This window comes from Ranitomeya imitator, chromosome 9 (assembly GCF_032444005.1).
Source record: "Ranitomeya imitator isolate aRanImi1 chromosome 9, aRanImi1.pri, whole genome shotgun sequence".
Classification (NCBI taxonomy): domain Eukaryota; kingdom Metazoa; phylum Chordata; class Amphibia; order Anura; family Dendrobatidae; genus Ranitomeya; species Ranitomeya imitator.
In genome coordinates this window covers 44,486,315-44,506,646 of record NC_091290.1, presented here as the reverse complement: position 1 = coordinate 44,506,646, position 20,332 = coordinate 44,486,315, and the positions used below count along the sequence as shown (strand labels likewise).

The 20,332-nt window shown below is 41.2% G+C and overlaps 1 protein-coding gene across 6 annotated transcripts in view; it reads left to right on the top strand.

The window, feature by feature from the left end:
* Positions 1-248: 248 nt before the first annotated feature.
* CDHR5 (cadherin related family member 5) overlaps positions 249-20,332 on the top strand; it is a 74,543-nt gene continuing 54,459 nt past the window's right edge. For 4 of the 6 annotated variants that reach the window (XM_069739700.1, XM_069739699.1, XM_069739697.1 and 1 more), the window contains exons 1-3: positions 278-435; positions 8,640-8,803; positions 20,136-20,186. In XM_069739700.1, the coding sequence (XP_069595801.1) occupies positions 375-435; positions 8,640-8,803; positions 20,136-20,186 (276 nt within the window). In that variant the 5' untranslated portion in view covers positions 278-374. Of the gene's footprint in view, positions 436-8,639; positions 8,804-20,135; positions 20,187-20,332 lie in introns of all 6 variants that reach the window. The other 2 variants (XM_069739696.1, XM_069739698.1) reach the window with 2 other exon arrangements.

Here is a 20,332-nt window from a genome sequence, read left to right as displayed (position 1 = left end):
TCACCACAGTGTCCTAATTACTGTCAACTTGCTTGGAAAGAACAATTATGCTTAGCAGAACTAAGCTAAAGAAGTATATAGAAACTAACTTTAATTGCCAGCTGTTGTGTAGGAAATTGTAGAATTAATGTGTTATTTCACATAGGTAGAGATGCAGTTAAGTGAGATTGGGCGAATAGGCAATGAAACATATCCTTATCGCCAAAGCCATAAATAAGTGAACGAATAACAGGGAAGGAACCAAAGGTTAATGATAGAGAATATATTCAGTGTTCAGTTCATCTACAGTCTTTTTCATGAGAGGAACTATCTAATTACCTACAGACCCCGGAATAGGCACGTATTTTTGGAAGATCTGGACTGCCTCGTGGAAAATGGGGCCCCTTTTGGCCCTATTTATTCTCTTTGTCTTTCCAATGGGCTGTTACTCCCAAGGTAAGGGCACATCTGATGTGCAAAATGTTTTATCTTTACAATATATATATGTTGGCACTTATAAAGTATATGTAAGTAAAGCACTGATGCCATGAAGTAAGGGCATGGAAGCGTCTTATGAAAAGACAATATACACTTACAAAAGATGACAACGTTTCTGAAGTTGCCATTGACATGATTTGCTGCGATATCCTGTGAATTTGTAGACTCAGATCAAATTTATAGACTAATCTACTGTATGTTTTACATAACTTCTTCTAAAGTATTATATCCTTAATACAAAGGCAGAAGTTATTGAAAATGTTTGATGGGTGTACTGGTTACACTGGGTATACTGGCTGTGCCGGGGAAACCCTGGTGAGGCATAATGATAGCCTTGTCACCTCTACTTACGCACTTGGTACGGTATTGGCCATCAGTCCTCATATCACTAGCAAAGACGTGAGATATGGCATCCATTATGGTTATATTTATTAATATCCCAGTATACTAGAAGACGGGCAGAGGACTAGCAGATGACAGATGTTTATCACCACCATTTCTTTTTGTATGTGTGTTCTTCCTTCTCTTATAATTCCACCCTTTAGAATATAGTATTCTATGTGTCAGTGGTTTGTCAGATATTTATTAATCTGGATGAATGATCTATTTTAGGGTTTTCTTTCCATTGGCATTGTTCACCTATGAATCACATTCCCTTTTTTTTACCTTTTTTTGGGGGGGAGTTTGTACTATAGCACAATTCTCGTAGTTAAACTATAAGGCTGCGGGTTATAAAATGATGTACTAGCACTAGCGTCTGTGAAAGAGGGAATCTACATCACCTGTATCAAGGCTTGGACTGGGCCACAGGAGAACAGGAGAATCCTCCGTTGGGCCACCACCCTCTTATATGATCAGCACTTGGCACAATATACTTGAATCGCTATGTTCAGACAAAGGCGGCATCTGATTAATTTTACAAATCAGTTCATTGTTATATAAATCGGTGATTGAGGATAATGTCACATTTGCAGGTAGCTGAGAAGTGGGACCCTAGAGTTGGTTACTGGTGGGCCCTTGGCAGCCCAGTCTGACACTACCTGTATAGGTGCTGTATTAAAGGTGTGTGAGTTGTGAGGTCACACAGAATGCAGAAATGGCTCCATACTGAGAGAAACACCGTAGAGAACTCTGTACTTTACAGAGACGGGACTGACCCGTAGAAGCGCCCATCAGGCGCGAAACGGCCGTCGTCAGGCTTGCCGCTCTCATTGTACAGCACCCCCGGCCGTGAAGATTTTAACCATGTGTGAATAAATTTACCTGTCTCGGATGATCGGTGAGTGCTGCCTTTTTCTTCTTTGCAAATGTACAAGTCTACGTGGATGTCTGGCACAGCACCCGAGATCTGCAGATCTGACTTCCAGTGCAGGTGAGCAGTTTCCACTAAGATTAGTAGGCGGTGGTGCGGTCTATTTGTTCTTTCACACTACTGGATATATAAAAGTGTATTTCAAAACATCCCTTCAGGAATATTGGGATAGAGGGTAGATCTATTCGGCTGTTTTGCCAAGTAGAGATTTTTTCACCAGTGGAAACCTACAGTTGCCAGCGGTTTCCAATTCTCTAGAAATAATAAAAATAATTAAACCAGTATAAGCTTATTACCAAAGCTATAAAATCATTAAGCCAGTGTGAGCTCGTTATCATATCACTCCCATTACCATATCACTTGACGCGTTTCCCCTTATTGCCAAGCTTCATCAGGAGTAATAGATAATGGTAGTTTAGTGTATGCATCATGTGACTTTACAATGACAACTGTTAGCTAAGTAGCTAAGTATCATTTTTCAATACTAATTAAGCATTAATATATATAAATAAGTAATGGTTCTTTGAAAAAGGCAAAACATTAAAATGCAAAAATTTAAGTGAGTTGTGTCCTTAAAAGGTTTGTCCCCCTGCTAGGGCAACCCCTTTTGAATCTGAGTGTTTGACCCATTAAAAATAAAAACACTTTTACTAAACATCCGCATTCCAAGAGTGTTGGCACTCGCATTCCCGGGGCTCACATGAGGTTGTTATGATATGTGAGCCCTGCGCCCAATCAGAGCTGGGCTCTGCACAGGGGTCTTTTCCATATATGTGTACTAGAAAAAGGATCGGTCTTCGCGTGTCAGGAATTGGTATTTTCTGTGCTTGCTATGAAGGGATTGGTATGGATATTGGACAGGTTTTTGGTTTATATGTATGAGATATTGAATAAGGATGGTAAATAAGAACGATATCTGAGATCAATAAACTGTTGCTGCTTTGAGAGCGATCACGTTGAGTCTTGCTGGTTGAGCTGAAAAGATTTTGTTTACAAATGAGCGGTCATTGGGCAGAGTTTTGGACCCATGCAAAAAAACTCAGTGTGAACCTTAGGGCATGTGGGACTATGTTTTTTCTCATTTGTCATTCACCTGCATCCTGTATTCAATTTGGTTTTCTTACAGCAGTACAGCGCTATAGCCGGCATCCCTGCATGGTGTCCCCTTCTCCCCATGCAGGGACGCCAGCTTACTCATCACCCAGGGACTGCGGCATCGTTCCCTGGCAAGCTCCTGTCTCTTGTTGGTGGGCGCGCCGCTGTTCCCGGCGGTGCACATTCCCCTGCTCCTAAAGCGGCAGCGTGCGCATATAGTAAAGACCCCCAGCTTGTAGCCGAGAGGCACTAAGTATAACGTGTTCACCTGCAAGATGGCTACCAAGCAATTGATTGGAGTCATCCTGTATAAAAACTCCCTCTCCTTTCGTGACTTGCCAAGCAACGAGTTCAGTCATTAGGTAGTTGGTGTTCTATCAGTGCAGTTGTGAGGTTCCCTGGTACCGGTTCAGCCAGAGTCCTAAACCCATATTCCTGGTCCCAGTGTGGCCAGTGCCTGAATGTTGTCCCCTGGTCATGGAGTCCAAGTCCTTATTTCGAAGTCCCTGGTCCCGATGCAGATAGTGTCCTGTTCCCAAAGTCCCCTGGTTCCAGTGTGGCTAGGGACTGAACATTTTCCCTCAGGCCGTGTGTGGCTATGGTCCTGAACCTCATCCCCTGGTCCATGTGTGGCTGATGCCTGAATCATTAGTTGAGACCTGTGTGTCTGATCCCCGTCCCCTGGTCTGTGAGTGGCCAGTGCCTGAACCTCGTACCCCAGTCAGTGTGCCACCAGTCCCTGATCCAGTATCCTAGACCGGTGTGTCTGAACATAGCCCTAGTCCGTGCCAGTGAACCTGACCCCTGCTTCAGCTGCTGAAGTAGGAGTGGTACCTGGTGGCTACCTTCAGCCCAGTCTGTTCTCACCATCAGGGGCATCAGGTAGCCACTTAGCTTCTCCCCTTCCTAGGCAGACCCGGTCCTGTGGCATAGTGGATCCGCAAATTCACATGTGCCACCATTGGGCATAACAAGCAGCATCTATTAAAAGGAATCTGTCAGCAGGTTTTTGCTATATAATCTGAAAGCGGCATAATATCAGGCAAGAAAGCCTGATTCCAGGGATGTGTCACTTACTAGGCTGCTTGATGTAGTTTTCATAGAATTCCCGTTTTGTGTTATGTTGATGCAGCAAAGCTAAGCTTTCTGAGCTGTATATAAGCCCCACCCACACCACTGATTGGCAGAATCCTGAGTAAACTGCCAATCAGTGGACAGGGCAGCGTTACACAGGTTAGCTGGACTGCTGTGCCCGTGAGATGTAGTCCGGCAGTATTAATTTCCTGATGATAAAACACTGTTTGTATTGAAGCTACAACACACTGCCTAATAAGTGATACAACCCTGGAATCAGAGTCTCAGGTCCTATATTATTCTACTCTTGAATTAAATAACAAAAACCTGCTGACAGATTCCCTTTAACCATTTACAGTTTTCTGTGTTATAGCAGGTGCCACCCATCCAGGCTTCAAACAGAAAAATGCATCCATCGTTATATATGAGATTAGTTGTAGTAAACATTAATTTTGCTCATATTCAATATATGTGTGTTTATTTTTTCAGACGCTATTTTGCTCAGTTTAGGCTATAGATTCACAGCATAGCATGGTGCAAAAAGAAAAAGTCCTAAAAATGCGGTAAAAATGCTTAAGAAAACTGCTGTCAGTCAAAAACTCCAATACAAACTTGTTAGGTTTGTCAGCCTGAAATAAAAAATAAAATTTGCGTGAATATACTCTTACAGGAAACACATCAATAAAACCGTGATTTCGGCAGCATGAATCCGAGACTGGATGTTTTCTCTGAAATGCTCCAGTGTTTCAGAGAAAGCATAGTTTAAAGAGCCAGCAAAGGCGAAGCATTTCAGAGCAATCATGCAGCCAAGCTCTGATTCAGCCTGTCCATGGTTCGGGCCCCTGTAACACCCCAGGTTCCTGGATGTCACAGTGGCATTGCTTTCCCCACTGGGCGAGTGATGTCATGCTTGGAAGCAAGGAAGGATCTCTCTCATCAGGTAATCACAAGCATGCAACATGTTCGCGCTCCAGGCCAGAAGGGGGAGCTCTGATCCAGCTTGTTGATGGCTCCCCTATATAAATATTCTGATCTGGAGGGAAAGTCAGTCAGTGAGAGGAGTCAGTGAGTGTCAGACAGCAGACTAGAGCAGTCTGAGGCCGAAAGTCTGAGAAGGGCCGTGCAGCCACGAGGGTGCTGCAGCTCCTGAAAGGAAAGAGATAACGCAGAAAGCCGGAAAAGCTGTACAGAGCATGGAGGGGAAGTGAAGCGCAGGAGAGTGAAGAAATAGAGGATTAGCTGTGACTGAGCTACCACCCTAAGGAGCGCAGATACCGGTAGCCGGAAGACCAAGGTTGTGACATACTCCAAGTGGCACAGCAGAACCCGGCAGGACAGCTGGATTATATGTCACCTGTCCACCATTGAAACCTGAGGACACAGAAGCGCATGACGATAGAGACCCTGTAAAAAGGCTCGAGCTACCTGTCATACGGGTAGTGTCCCATCAACCTGGAGGACAGAGAGAACATGTGAGGACCTTGGGAGAGGCCTAAGGCAGCAAGGGACTACAACACCACAGCGCTAGATGGAAGGCTTCTAACCCCACCCCGACTGTGGCTGCATGAAACTTTCAGTAAACCAGGTAAAGAGACTGCAAACCTGTGTCCTCCGTTTCTTGCTACACCACCCACCATCTCTATCTATACACCGAGAACTCTAGGGACCCAGCTTCACCTATGGGAAGCCATACCATCACTGCTGCCATAACATCACCCCAAAGGACCCCTTTAATCAGCGTTGGTCACCCTGACCGAAAACCACCTGTGGCATCACAAACACAAACTTTATTCACAAAACCCTCTTAAAGACTATCCATTTAACATGGGCGCCCAGGGCCACTGACCGGGTCGCTGCCGCCGTGACACATCCCTTTAATTACCACACCTGGTACCGAGTACCCTACGGCCCTGGGGGGTGTTCCCCAGCGTTAATTGAGTGAGAGGTTCCCTTTAATGACCAAACCCCATTTTTCAATTCTGATAAGTGTCACTTTGGCCTCGCTCACATCTCTGTATAAAAAATCGTTCTGATGTTCATCGTGAAAAGTTGGACGAGTCTCTACGTATGCCACTCCGTATGTCAATAGAGTGCAATGTGAGTGTGCCATCTTTTTCTCACATAACATATGTATGACATGTGTATGCTATCTGTTTTTAACATCTTTTACATACTGTAATACTCTATGTAACTTAAAGCTAGTTTACAAATCTAATGCAATCCTATATAAAGATATACTGTATATAGATTATAGAAAGATATTAGATAATAGATATTAGATAGAAAAGATGATAATAATAATAATCTTTATTTATATAGCACCAGCATATCCTGTTGATGTACAATTTTACAAACCACCTACATATAATAAACTTGCACCATAAAGTGCCTTTCACTAAAGTGCCTTTCACTAAAGGATGCTTAGACTTGTATAACCTAATAAATACATTTATAAACTACATTTGGTCCTTCTATTTTTGATAACCAGCAAAGGTAAAGTAGACAGCTGGGGGCTTTTATTATCAGACTGGGAAAGGTCCGTGGTTGGGGTTGGGGTTGATGTCAACTGTGATTTGTTAAAAATAACAGCTCGCATCAAGCCCATCAAGCTGTAGTCCTGGGAATCCACAGTAGTCCACTAAATCAAATAGAAACCTGAAAAACATAAAAAGTGAGAAATAAAGACAAGACACTGTCCATCCTTCACCAATTTATTAGAAAACAAAAAGTTCCAATGCAGGTCCGACGTAGTTCTTGGCGGTCCCACGACAAACCCGAATCTGACATCCAAATGCTATGGAGTCTCGTTTAGAGAACCAAGCACCATAGGCTGTAGCAGGAGCAACTTCGGACTACGCTGTGCTTCGCGAGACCTGGCGGCTCCAAACAGCGGTGACGTCAGTAACATTACCGCTCATCAGTCACCGGGTCACGCTGCCCTCTTTGCTCTATGCGACTCTGATTAGCAATATAGTTACTGACATCTCAGCGCTGTCACCGAGTCTTGCGGAGCACCGTGGGACTTGTGAAATTGGATATCTATCTATTGTTTATATCTATCTATTCTATATACAGTATTCATCTATTCTATCTATTCTGATGGGTCACTCTGTGAATTTACTGTACTTGGCTAATGAAATGTCAGGTTTCCTTTGTGATTGCTGTGGAAAAAGCGGACATCACACGCTTGGTTCATGTGCCGCCAGATTTTTTATCTCGCACCCATTGACTTACATTGGCGAGTCTCATCCATTTTTCTTATCCTGAATACAGCTGAAGAAAAACTCGCAGATGAGCACTGACTCATTGAATAACATCGGTGCGAGTGCAATGTGATGTTTTCTCGCATTGCACTCACCGATTTTATACACCAGCGGGAGCGAGCCCTTTATGTGATAATAACCTTTAAATTCTTCCACATATCTTAGTGATAATGAGTTTTTTTCTATCGTGACACATTGTACTTCATATCCGTGAAAAATTCAGGTCAATGTTTTTTTGTTTTTTCAAAAATATTGGAGATACATTGAAAATTTTGAAAAAAAAGCAATTTTCAAACTTTGAATTTTTATACCATTAAACTGGACAGTCATACCACACAAATATCAGATTTCTAATATTCTTTCATTATGTTAAGATGCTAAAAGGGTTAAAAATTTAGCAGCAATTTTTCATTTTTTTACGGAAATTTCTATTTAGTTTTAAAGTGACTTAGAGGGGCCTATATATTGGAACTCCCTCTCCGCCAAAAGTGAAACCATTTTAAAAACTGCACTCCTCAAAGTATTCAGAACTACTGTCTGGAAGATTGCTTCACATGAATTACGGTAACAAGGAGTGGAATGAAAAATGTGAAAAGTTAATTTTTTTCCACTAAAATATTGCTATACTTGGTCACAGGTTGTCCTGACAACCATCAGCAATCGCAAGGTGCCGATGTGGTTAAATAAGGAGCACCCTTCCTCTGTTAACCCTCTAGATGCTGCTGTCACTATTGACAGCAGCATCTAGGAGGTTAAACACCTATGATTGATGCTAATACCACTGCATTTTCACTCATCGGAGGTCACTATATACTTATATACTTCTTTCCAAGCGCCTCATAAAGGCGTATATGCGGTCATTAAGGAATTGCTAATTTTTATACATTTTCAACAAGTTTTAGGTATTTTCATAAACAAAAGCAAAACATATTGACCTAAATTTAGCACTAACATAAAGTGCAATTTGTCATGAAAAAAAAACCTTCTTCTGGAGCACGGAGATTGGTAAAGGTCTTCCAAAGTTATTAGCGAATAGCGCAACACATGTCAAATTTGAAAATTGAGCTCTGTTTGAAGTCTCCAGAGGAAACCTGCACAAACACGGGGAGAACATACAAACTCCCTGCAGATGTTGTCCTGGGTGGGATCTCAACTCAGGACCCCAGTGCTGCAAAGGAAAAGTGCTAACCACTGAGCATCATGGTTCCCCTAATGTGCAGCTGCGGGGACATATTATTCGAGCACACCGAAGACACTTTGTTAGCACCCGAGCATGCTCAGATAACAACTTATTCAAGTATGTTTGCTAATCACTGCTTGCAACCTTACGGTAACGGTTATGCACTCCATAGGGTTAAACATAGCGGATGGTAGTAGATCCGCTTTCTCCCATAACAATATTATTGTATTTTCTACAGCTTGTAGATCTGCCAATCCAGTTCCAAGTATTCGTGAAGACGCAAAGCCAGGTACAGTGGTGACAGCGTTAATTACTGAACCTGAGCATACGACAGAGGTTGAAGAAAAACAATTTCGAGTAAACGCATCAAATCTGGTTTTATTTGAAGAATTGGACTATGAGGTATGTCAATAACAGAGGGGCAGGGCTGCAGGTTTAGCTCCCCTTGGTGGATCCCTAACAAGACACTAAACATCATAGTTCGAAAATGACAGTTTGAAATTTAGTTACAATGTTTTCCAATATGGGGGTGTAATAATCAGAATGTTACAATAGAATAAAAAATCACTGTGAACCAGTCCCATGCCACCGGATAGATCTGGTATTACAATTACTTTATTATATGGCGTTTGGACGATGTATCAGTAAAATGTTGGAAGGGATTTAGGATTGCTGATCATAACGCACCTCTTGCTATGATGCTGTACAATAAAAGCATGGACTAACATACTTTTGTTTTTAAATAATGTTTTTATTAACATTTTCCAGATTCCAAAAACACATAATGTACAAAAACAAGGGAAACAGAGTAATAAATGGTTAATTTAACTAAAGAGAAACCGTTCTACTGTATATTAGAGATGAGCGAACCTGTTCTGTAATGTTCGGGGCTCATACGGGACACCTAGTGTTCAGCGCTGAACTCAGAACATGGACTTCTCCTGGAAGTCCATTTTACAGTTCGGGAGGAGAAACATAGAGAGAGAGACACCAACTCCAAAGTTCAGGTCACCATTGATTTCTGTGGGGTTTAGGTTCAAGGTTGGGTAGAGTTCTGGTACCCAAAACCAATCTTTGGATGAAAGTTCTGTCAAACTCGATGAACCCGAACTTCCACGGGTCCACTCCAATCAACATCCATTGTTGAAACTATGCGGTTGATCTGTAAGGATATGGACATGCTGACCATGTTTCCTTAAAGAAATAAGTTTGATTGTTAGGCCGGGTCACACTTGCGTGTGCAATGCAAGAAGCTCGCGCATCAATACCCGGAACTGCTGCCGGCACCTCTGGTCCCGAGTGCCGGCGGCAGTGCCGGGTATAGATGCAAGAGACTCGTACGAGTTTCTCGCATTGCCCACACAAGTGTGACCCTGGAATTATGTGTATAATGTTAATGAGTAGTGTATAATCCATAGGTTTTGTCAAACTCAATCTGACAGGTGCCCCGCCCCTATCAAAGTGTATCAAAGTGTGTAACCCCTCCCCTCTCCTTGTCTGACGGCTGGTATCCAGCTGTCCCTCCTTCTTTGATTTCCCCTTTTGATATAGTTTGATATATTTTAATTTGTTGCAGTTTGATATTATTCACGTATTTGTTTTATATATTTATACGTAGCTCGAGTTTGATTCTGTTAGCTGTGTTTTATTCACAGTGTATCCATATAGTTCAGAACTTATAACACACCAAGCTGTTTATTTGTGTCTCTACTGAACATTAACTAAATGGTGAACATTAACTAAATGTTTATTTTCACAAACAGAAGAGCCAGATTTTCTGTTTGGGTTATCTGCGGGTCAGAGGTTTATAACACCTAGGTCAATTGTTGTTGTATTCGCTTTCCCAATAAATGTTTATTTTCACAAACAGAAGAGACAGATTTTCTGTTTGTACATGTATTGTACCTGTAGGGTTATGTAGGGTTATCTGCAGGTCATTTGCCCAGGCAGTGTGTATTATTTATGTTTTTATAACGCACCATGTTTGATATTTGCTTTCTCTTTTTTGTGTCTGTAGATGTCATCTGAGAAGTTATTTGTGTCTCTACTGAGCACTAACTATGGTTATGTAGGGTTTTCTGCGGGTCATAGCAAGTGGTAATGCCAAATTCTGAAAATAGCCATTTTATATTGAATTACTAACATTTTTCTATTTTAGCGCTGCCACATCCACATATATTATTCCAGCTTTCCAACACACGCAAGTATATACGAATATAAAACCAAAGACACGATATTGTAAAAATGTAAAAAGATTTTATTTCTCACAATAAAACAACATCTCAAAGGCATTTCAATACTATAAAAATTCTTACAGAATATAAAAAGTAAAAAATTCTTACAGAATATAAAAAGTAAAAACATTAATACATCTCAAAGACATTTCAATACTATAAAAATTCTTACAGAATATAAAAAGTAAAAACATTAAATAGTACAATGAACATACATCATTACACTTCTTACAAAATAATTAATATAGCGTTACAAGGCGTGTACAGCATTTATCTAGTACATTCTTTACATCGTGACAGTAGAGACACAAATAAACAGCTTGGTGTGTTATAAGTTTTGAACTATATGGATACACTGTGAATAAAACACAGCTAACAGAATCAAACTCGAGCTACGTATAAAAATATAAAAGTAGTAGTGTATAATCGGGTCCTTTCGTCAAACTCAATCTGACAGGTGCCCCGCCCCTATCAAAGTGTATCAAAGTGTGTAACCCCTCCCCTCCTCCTGTCAGCCAGCTGTCCCTGAGGCTGGCTGATTTCCCCTTTTGATATCGTTTGATATACTTTAATTTGTTGCAGTTTGATATTATTCACGTATTTGTTTTATATTTTTATACGTAGCTCGAGTTTGATTCTGTTAGCTGTGTTTTATTCACAGTGTATCCATATAGTTCAGAACTTATAACACACCAAGCTGTTTATTTGTGTCTCTACTGAACATTAACTAAATGGTGAACATTAACTAAATGTTTATTTTCACAAACAGAAGAGACAGATTTTCTGTTTGGGTTATCTGCGGATCAGAGGTTTATAACACCTAGGTCAATTGTTGTTGTATTCGCTTTCCCAATAAATGTTTATTTTCACAAACAGAAGAGACAGATTTTCTGTTTGTACATGTATTGTACCTGTAGGGTTATGTAGGGTTATCTGCGGGTCATTTGCCCAGGCAGTGAGTATTATTTATGTTTTTATAACGCACCATGTTTGATATTTGCTTTCTCTTTTTTGTGTCTGTAGATGTCATCTGAGAAGTTATTTGTGTTTCTACTGAGCATTAACTAAATGCTTATTTTCAGTGGTTTATAACACCTAGGTCATTTGTTTTTTTGTTCTGTAAGCTGTGTTTATTCACAGTGTACCAGATTTTCTCTTTTGTGCCTATATAATATGCCCCAATGTTACAACACAAGCAAGTAAGAAGCGGTGTGTTTTATACGAATATAAATTTTATTTCTCACAATAAAACAGCATCTCAAATTTTAAGTTAGCTAACAGCATGATGCTGACAAATGCATCTTTGCGGAATCTGATAACAACGCACTGAACAAAGGGCTGAGCCTGAAAATCTTGATGTCACAAAATCTGATACGATTCGATCATTATTCTGCAAGTCAGGCGTGAAATGCTGTAAAACCTTCTTAAATGGAAAGCCTCGCGCTAAATGGTATAATACATATATGCAATAATGACCGCATACACGGCTATACAAATCTTGAATTTGTGCGCTCTGATAACAATAAGAATAACAATTCTTGTTCAGGAATGTCACAAAAGCGCGTGGAAAGATAATATTATCCGCACGGAAGCCGTAACTGTCAAAAAATATGCCCGTCTTATCGTCGCAGAGTACGATTAATATCCAGTGGCGACCAGCTTGATTCGCCGGGTCTGTATTCACAATATATGCCGCAGGTCTCTGAGTCACTCTTTCTTCCGGAAGCAAATCACACGGAAACACACCGGCGAATATGCGGCCTGTATAATTATCAGACCGCGCTACAACTGTAAGCTGCAGACTGTCCATCGTTGCTTAATTAAAATCGTACAAGATCTCTCGCCTGTTATTAATTTCCAGAATGGTGTGGTTGACTGCAAAGACAATCATATTTATCGTGTGGGGTGTCGCTATCGCAAAGCGGACTTCAGCACGCAGATTACCTGTTTTAATGAGCGAGAAATGGCCTCCAGGCTCTTGATCAGGCGATAAATCAAAAGCAAATAGCGTGAAGCCAGCCATAAATTCTTCACGATCTATCGCCATGGCACAATCAGCCTTTTGCTTGCCCGATATATGGGCAAGCGCCATATATTCTCTGATGGCTAAATCAGCATTAAAATTAGGATTATAAGGCCTCGCGGGTATCTGCTGACCATCCAGATATAATGCCGCGTGGTTGACGTGGTAGTGGTGAAAGTCCAGTGGGTTTTTTGTATAAGAACCGCTGAAGCCCTCATTATCTACAAACCCCAATATAACAGTTTTTGGTATCTGTCCTAGGAAGAGGTTCTCGTGGTTCGTGATCCGTGTCCCTGTGGCGATGCTGTACACTTTCAGGCATGTTCGGTCAACAGCGTACTTGGCTGTTGCGGCTAGGAGGGCCTGGCTGTGGCCGATTCGGACAGCCGGAGATACCTGCACTCTTTTCACATAGAGAGCCGCCTACGAGATTTGTACCTTCAGCGGCTCGGCTTCTGCGGACATGAGGCAGAAAGTATCCTTATTTCTTGACAGCTTAACCTTAAGGTCAAGGCCGTTCAATATTAACTTTGGCTGGTTAAATATATCCCCAAAAATGGGCCCCAAAAGATCGATGGGTTTTGAGCGAGAAGCGGCACTGGCTCTTTTGATAAATCCCGCATTTGCGCCATCCAGGCGCCTGTCATTATGATGCCCCGCAGTGTCTTTATAGAACAAACCGGCTGTAAATTGTGATGCCAGCGTCTGTGAACTGTAATTTAAAAGGGTCTCTATGTACGCTCTATAGCTGTAGAGATTGTCCGATTGTGAGATAAGTCGGTCTCCCAGAGTAATATCGACCTGGTTAAAAAGAGTGGCTAGAGGGTAGTTTATGAGCGCCACACGCGCACCATCGGCGATGGCCGTATTATCCTGCTTCACGATGCGACAGCTTATGTACAGCAGCGTGTTGTTCAGATCATAATAATAATCACCGCTACCAGATATGTAAAACTCCAACAGTCCATTGTCTGACAGAGCAGCAACCGGCTGTACTTCTACAAATAGAGATTTCTCGATACTTGTTTGAGTCGGTGGTACGGCAAAAATATCCAGTTCAGATTTTGCGCACTCTACAGAAGCGTCATGCAGGAAAGCCATGGTAACTGATTAGAAGATGTCGTCCGCAGAGCGTCTTACTCGTTTCTGACGGGGCCGTCTCTTGGATGTAGTTCTATTCATGAGCATCGGCGGTAAAGGAGGGCAAACGCGCCGCTTTCTTTTTTTGGCTTTTTTAGCGACATAGATTATCCCAGATCCGTCTTGCTGGGTTGGTGTATTTATCCTTTTCATAAGGGCCGTCGATGCTGATGTCACGGCATCTGCAGCGATGTTCCGGGCAGCCGTCCGAACGTGTGGTTTTACTAATTCTAAGCCTTTTCTGAAAAGCGGCACGGCGCGACGAAATAAGCCTTTAAATAGTCCTGCCAGTCCAGAGCCATACATGTACTCGCTCCCGCGGAACCCCTCTAGTCCGTCCCCCGACTGGGCAGTATAGTAGCGGGCATAAACAGCAGGATCTCCATACACCCTTTGAGACAGCATTTTATCGTGTCAATGCTGGCGAGGTCTAAAATGTAATCGCACTATACACTTGCCGTATCTGAATTTAACCGGCGTGCCCTGGTCCGACATGACTGTAATGTTTATGGAGTCAAAGTGTTGCTTGCACAGCGGTATGTAATCGGGCCGTAAGTAGCGCACCGTGACAATATCATTATCATCGCCGCTAACTTCTACGGTTCGTAGCAGTTGAACGTAACTGTCACCTACAAGTTGATGTTGAATTATATCAGTGTATACAAAAAGCGAATAAAAACCAGCCTTTGAATCGGGGTAAAAGCGGCGATTCCACGGCATTAAAGCAACGGGGGAGTCATCGACGGTCTGCAGTCCGAAAATAAATTTTAGCTTAGTACCCAGAGCAAACTGTATAGGGGATGGGTCGGGCAGGATCACCTCGCGACGTAGCTCATCATACCGTATTCTGTAGGCAGGCGTAGATAAATACAGCGCTTCTATTCGGGCATTGACTGCGCCAACTAGCTTAGGAATGGACGAGTAAAATCCTGATTTTATGTGATACTGTACTAACGGCTCGCCGTGTTTAGCCGCGTAGAAGCTCCCTTCAAAAGCATCAAACGTGTTCCACGTATGGGGGTACTGTATTTCCGTTAACGCCACCTCATAATCTGCTGAAAGATGAACGGCCCGCGCTAACTTGGTATTGTACTCCGATATTGTGTTTTCGGGGTACATTTTAATTGACGAATTACTGGGTAATGTCACGAAAAACGAGCCCGCTTCCATTGTTATATATCTGTCAACTCCGAGGCCGGGATCCAACTATTGAATTTTTCGGGGTAGCCCAGCCATTTGACAAAGCAGTGACTCACACCCCTGACACGTTTTTTTCTCAAAATCTTTTCTACTCTGTAGACACGATCCTCATCCATAGGTATTTTTTGCAGCTCTTCCTTATAAAATGACCCCTCTACAGCCTCCCCGGCTAAATCACTGATTTTATAAAGGGGTTTATGAAATTTATTGGAGACGGCGGTAATTAAAAAAAATCTCTTCACTGTACGTCTTCTCATAGCCCTTACAGAAGGGCGACTTATAGCGCGATATTCTGACATGAGAGCCAACCGTTAAAGACGGTTTAATCGGTTTATTAGTAATAGTAGAACTGTAAATATTGCGCCAGATTTGCATCACGTTTCTCTCTGACACAGACGCGGGACTACAGCGGATCGTTGAGTGGTACGTATGGTTGTAGCTATGCAGCAAATCCGGTAAAATATCAATATACCTAAAGGTATTATGATGCGTAAGATAGCGCCACATACGGGTTTTTAATGTGCGATTAAAACGCTCGACCATAGCGGCTTTTACATCATTGTTTGTAAAAAAAGTGATGAATATTGTGCGTATTACATAGTTGCTTGAGTGATGAATTTATAAATTCTTTGCCGCGATCCGTCTGCAGTTTCTTCGGTATGCGCTTATCATTTTGAAATATTAATTCGAACGATCTGGCGACACTAGCGCCTGTCTTGTTTGTCAAGGCCACGCACCATGCGTATCTCGATAGAACATCAATCACCGTCAGGATGTATTTGACATTATCATTTTCCCTTGAATAGTCAATTAAACTTACGAGATCCGCTTTGTTCAGTGCATTATCAGATTCCGCAAAGATGCATTTGTCAGCATCATGCTGTTAGCTAACTTAAAGTGTGTTTCCTTTTTTCTGATTGTGTAAAGTGAGTGCGGTTAGCTTAAAATGTGTTCTTTATTTCCAATTAGTTCTGACAATAAAACATTTTTGTACTATTTAATGTTTTTACTTTTTATATTCTGTATTGGCCTAAGCAATAATGGCTTAAAAATTTCCAATGAATTTGTAAGTTTCCAAAAGTAAACCCCAATGTATAATTAATATGATATTCTGCCATCTAGTGGCCGTGATAGGTAATTGGTTATGCCACACATTTCTCAAAATGACATACACTGTAGAATATATCTGCAATTCACTACGCTTGTAACACATATTTCATCGCCCCAACTCCTGACTGCTATACATATAGGCCAAATTTACGCCTAAAATAGCACAAATAGTTAATATTGGTGTATTTTCATACACTTATCAAAACTTTGGGTTTCTACATAATTTTCTATTTATATGGACTAATTAGCAATACTATTCAGCTGCATTCTGAGATATATATATTAATGTACACTCTGCACGCCATCATGCCTGAACAAAACAGAAATGTAGATTTTTTGCGAATTTATTAAAAAAAAAAACTGAAATATCACACGGACATAAGTATTCAGACCCTTTGCACAGTATTGAGTGCAATATTACACTCAGTCATGCCGCCTGTTACTGTATACCGGCTGTAATCCACATATAGTCTGTAAAAATGCGAATTACAGTGCCATGTAAATACACGCCTAAGGTATAAGCATAATTATAGATAGCGCAGTCAGCTGGGAAATTAATTGAGAAACGAGTCCGGTGGTAACGCTCAGCGATCTGCAGTAATTCAATATAAAATGGCAATTTTCATCATGTGATAAAATAATGCAGAATTAAAGAAAGCTGGAATAATATATCTGGATGTGGCATCGCTAAAATAGAAAAACGTGACCCGCAGATAACCCTACATAACCCTACAGGTACAATACAGGTACAAACAGAAAATCTGTGTGTTCGTGCCTGCCTGACCGAGATTTTACACAAAAAATAAGAAAAACAGTAATACATGTGCAAAAGTAACAATCATAGAGGCTTATCATCTCTATCTCTATCATCTCTATCATCTCTATCTCTTTATATGGACTAATTAGCAATACTATTCAGCTGCATTCTGAGATATATATATTAATGTACACTCTGCACTCCATCATGCCTGAACAAAACAGAAATGTAGATTTTTTTTGCGAATTTATTAAAAAGAAAAACTGAAATATCACACGGACATAAGTATTCAGACCCTTTGCACAGTATTGAGTGCAATATTACACTCACGTTGTTATCAGATTCCGCAAAGATGCATTTGTCAGCATCATGCTGTTAGCTAACTTAAAATTTGAGATGCTGTTTTATTGTGAGAAATAAAATTTATATTCGTATAAAACACACCGCTTCTTACTTGCTTGTGTTGTAACATTGGGGCATATTATATATATATATATATATATGTATATATATATATATATAGGCACAAAAGAGAAAATCTGGTACACTGTGAATAAACACAGCTTACAGAACAAAAACAAATGACCTAGGTGTTATAAACCACTGAAAATAAGCATTTAGTTAATGCTCAGTAGAAACACAAATAACTTCTCAGATGACATCTACAGACACAAAAAAGAGAAAGCAAATATCAAACATGGTGCGTTATAAAAACATAAATAATACACACTGCCTGGGCAAATGACCCGCAGATAACCCTACATAACCCTACAGGTACAATACATGTACAAACAGAAAATCTGTCTCTTCTGTTTGTGAAAATAAACATTTATTGGGAAAGCGAATACAACAACAATTGACCTAGGTGTTATAAACCACTGACCCGCAGATAACCCAAACAGAAAATCTGGCTCTTCTGTTTGTGAAAATAAACATTTAGTTAATGTTCACCATTTAGTTAATGTTCAGTAGAGACACAAATAAACAGCTTGGTGTGTTATAAGTTCTGAACTATATGGATACACTGTGAATAAAACACAGCTAACAGAATCAAACTCGAGCTACGTATAAATATATAAAACAAATACGTGAATAATATCAAACTGCAACAAATTAAAGTATATCAAATGATATCTAAAGGGGAAATCAGCCAGCCTCAGGGACAGCTGGCTGACAGAAGGAGGGGAGGGGTTACACACTTTGATATACTTTGATAGGGGCGGGGCACCTGTCAGATTGAGTTTGACGAAAGGACCCGATTATACACTACTTTAATGTCATGTGAATTATCATTTGTAAATACTGTGTAATATGATATTGTGATGTAATGTGAGTAGTGTAATGCGTTGAATAAGTTATGTGATGTATATATTTGACTATAGGGTAAATAGAGTTAATAGATGGGACAAGCCCACAGTTGGAAGGGCTAGTCTAAGGGAACGTGATGGTTTCCTTCTAGGAAGAGAGATAGGGCGTGGAGTGCTTGGTGAGAGGACTAAAAAGTCTGAAATGAACAGTTCTACGTTCGAGGGTGACCGTAAATGTGAAGAGACCAAAGAGGAGGGAAAAGGAGATCTAGAACATAAATGACAGACAGAATGGCCTTCTGGAGGCGGGTCCTAGGAGATGATGCCTAGCCATGAGACCCTGAGCTTGTAACGCTGGAAGGTAACGGGCCTAAACAGGACTGAGAGGCTGGGACTAGTGAAGAGTCCCAAGCAGGAGTTCCAGGGTGCCAGTGGTAGAAGAAATAGGATATGGAAATGCAGAACAAGTAAAGGAGACTTGTTAACACTAGGACTACTGGTATAGTCATTTTGACTACTTACTTGCAGTAGTTCTAGTCAGGGTTCACGAGTCCAGTAGTCCTTGTGTTAAATCAAGACTGTAGCATTAAAGCTGTGAAGTAGGAAGAAACAGTGGACGTAGCGTTCTTCTAAACTACCGTATATACTCGAGTATAAGTAGACCCGAGTATAAGCTGAGGCACCTAATTTTGCCACAAAAAACTGGGAAAACGTATTGACTCGAGTATAAGCCCGGTATGCATTGTTCCCTTATCCTTGTATGCATGGGTCCCCGTCCTTGTATGTATGACTCCACGTTCTTGTATGCATGGCTCCCTGTCCCTGTATGCATGGCTCCTTATCCCCGTCCTTGTATGCATGGTTCCTTATCCCCATCCTTGTAAGCATGGCTCCTTATCCCCTAATCACGTGTCCCCAGTGATCACATGTCCCCGCTCATTAAAGTAATGAATATTCACTCCACGCCTATGGGAGTGGAGAGAGGTGAATATTCATTACATTAATGACCGGGGGACACGGGATCGCTCAGCCGGAAGACTGGCACCGGAAGGAGATGCAATGAGAGCGCACAGTGAAGGTATGTAGGCTGCAGCTGTAACTGTGCGCGCTATAAGAGAAATGAATATTTACTGCCAGCATAGTGAATATTCATTTCTCTTTAGCAACGTGCACAGTTGCAGCTGCTGGCTCCTGTCTCTGTGACCCATGGCTCCCCCTCCCCCACCACCTTTCTGGGACAATGACTCGTGTATAAGCTGAGGGGGCATTTTCAGCACAAAAAAATGTGCTGAAAAACTCGGCTTATACACGAGTATATACGGTACTAAGGAAGGAAACTGTAGAAAATGCTTCTAACTGTAAAGGAAATGTCCAAAAGACTTTATACCTGCTGTCCTTTGTACATAATCCTGATCTAGTTACCGTTCTGTAAAGAGTTTATTTTTGAATGGTGGTCTTCCTCATTGAACTGTGAAACATCTGGTCCTGGCCAACCAGCAACATCGGTTACATGCAGCCTGCACTGGCACAGCACAAGTCCACACACCCAGCCAGGATCTCCACTTTCATGGAACGTGCCACGACTACCGCCCCGCTCCACGTTGCAGGTCCAAAACTACCTTGCAAGAATTTACGAATGTGGTAAAGTAAAAGTTCTATAAAACGCTCAGAAATGTTAAATAGTTTTTGAGCTCTTTGTTCCTTTTGAAGAGAAGCCTCCTCCCCAGTCCATCTTCATCCAAGAAGCAAGGTTTTTTCCAAAAACAATTTGTATGGGGGAGGGTTGCAGACTAAGCCATGTGTGAAAAATTAATCTGGATCCTGCTGCTACGATTAACATGCTCTTATCTATTTATTAAAGATCAGCAAAACTAAAAACCTGCTTACTTTTGAATTATCCTGATCATTATTAGTTAAATATTTTTATTACTAAATAATATTTTATTTCTCTTTGCATTACCAGACAGAAACGATTATAACAGTCACTCTTATCTGCAGAAAAGGCAACCAGATTGTGAGTAAGATCCTCCCAGTTTGCCTTTATGTAATGTCGCTCGGTCTCTTTCTGTGTTTGTCCTCTGCATTCTGAAGCTCTCTAGTGTAAGACCATGTTCCCACATAGCGCAAATCCTGTGGGGGTTTTTCCCGCTGCATTTTTTG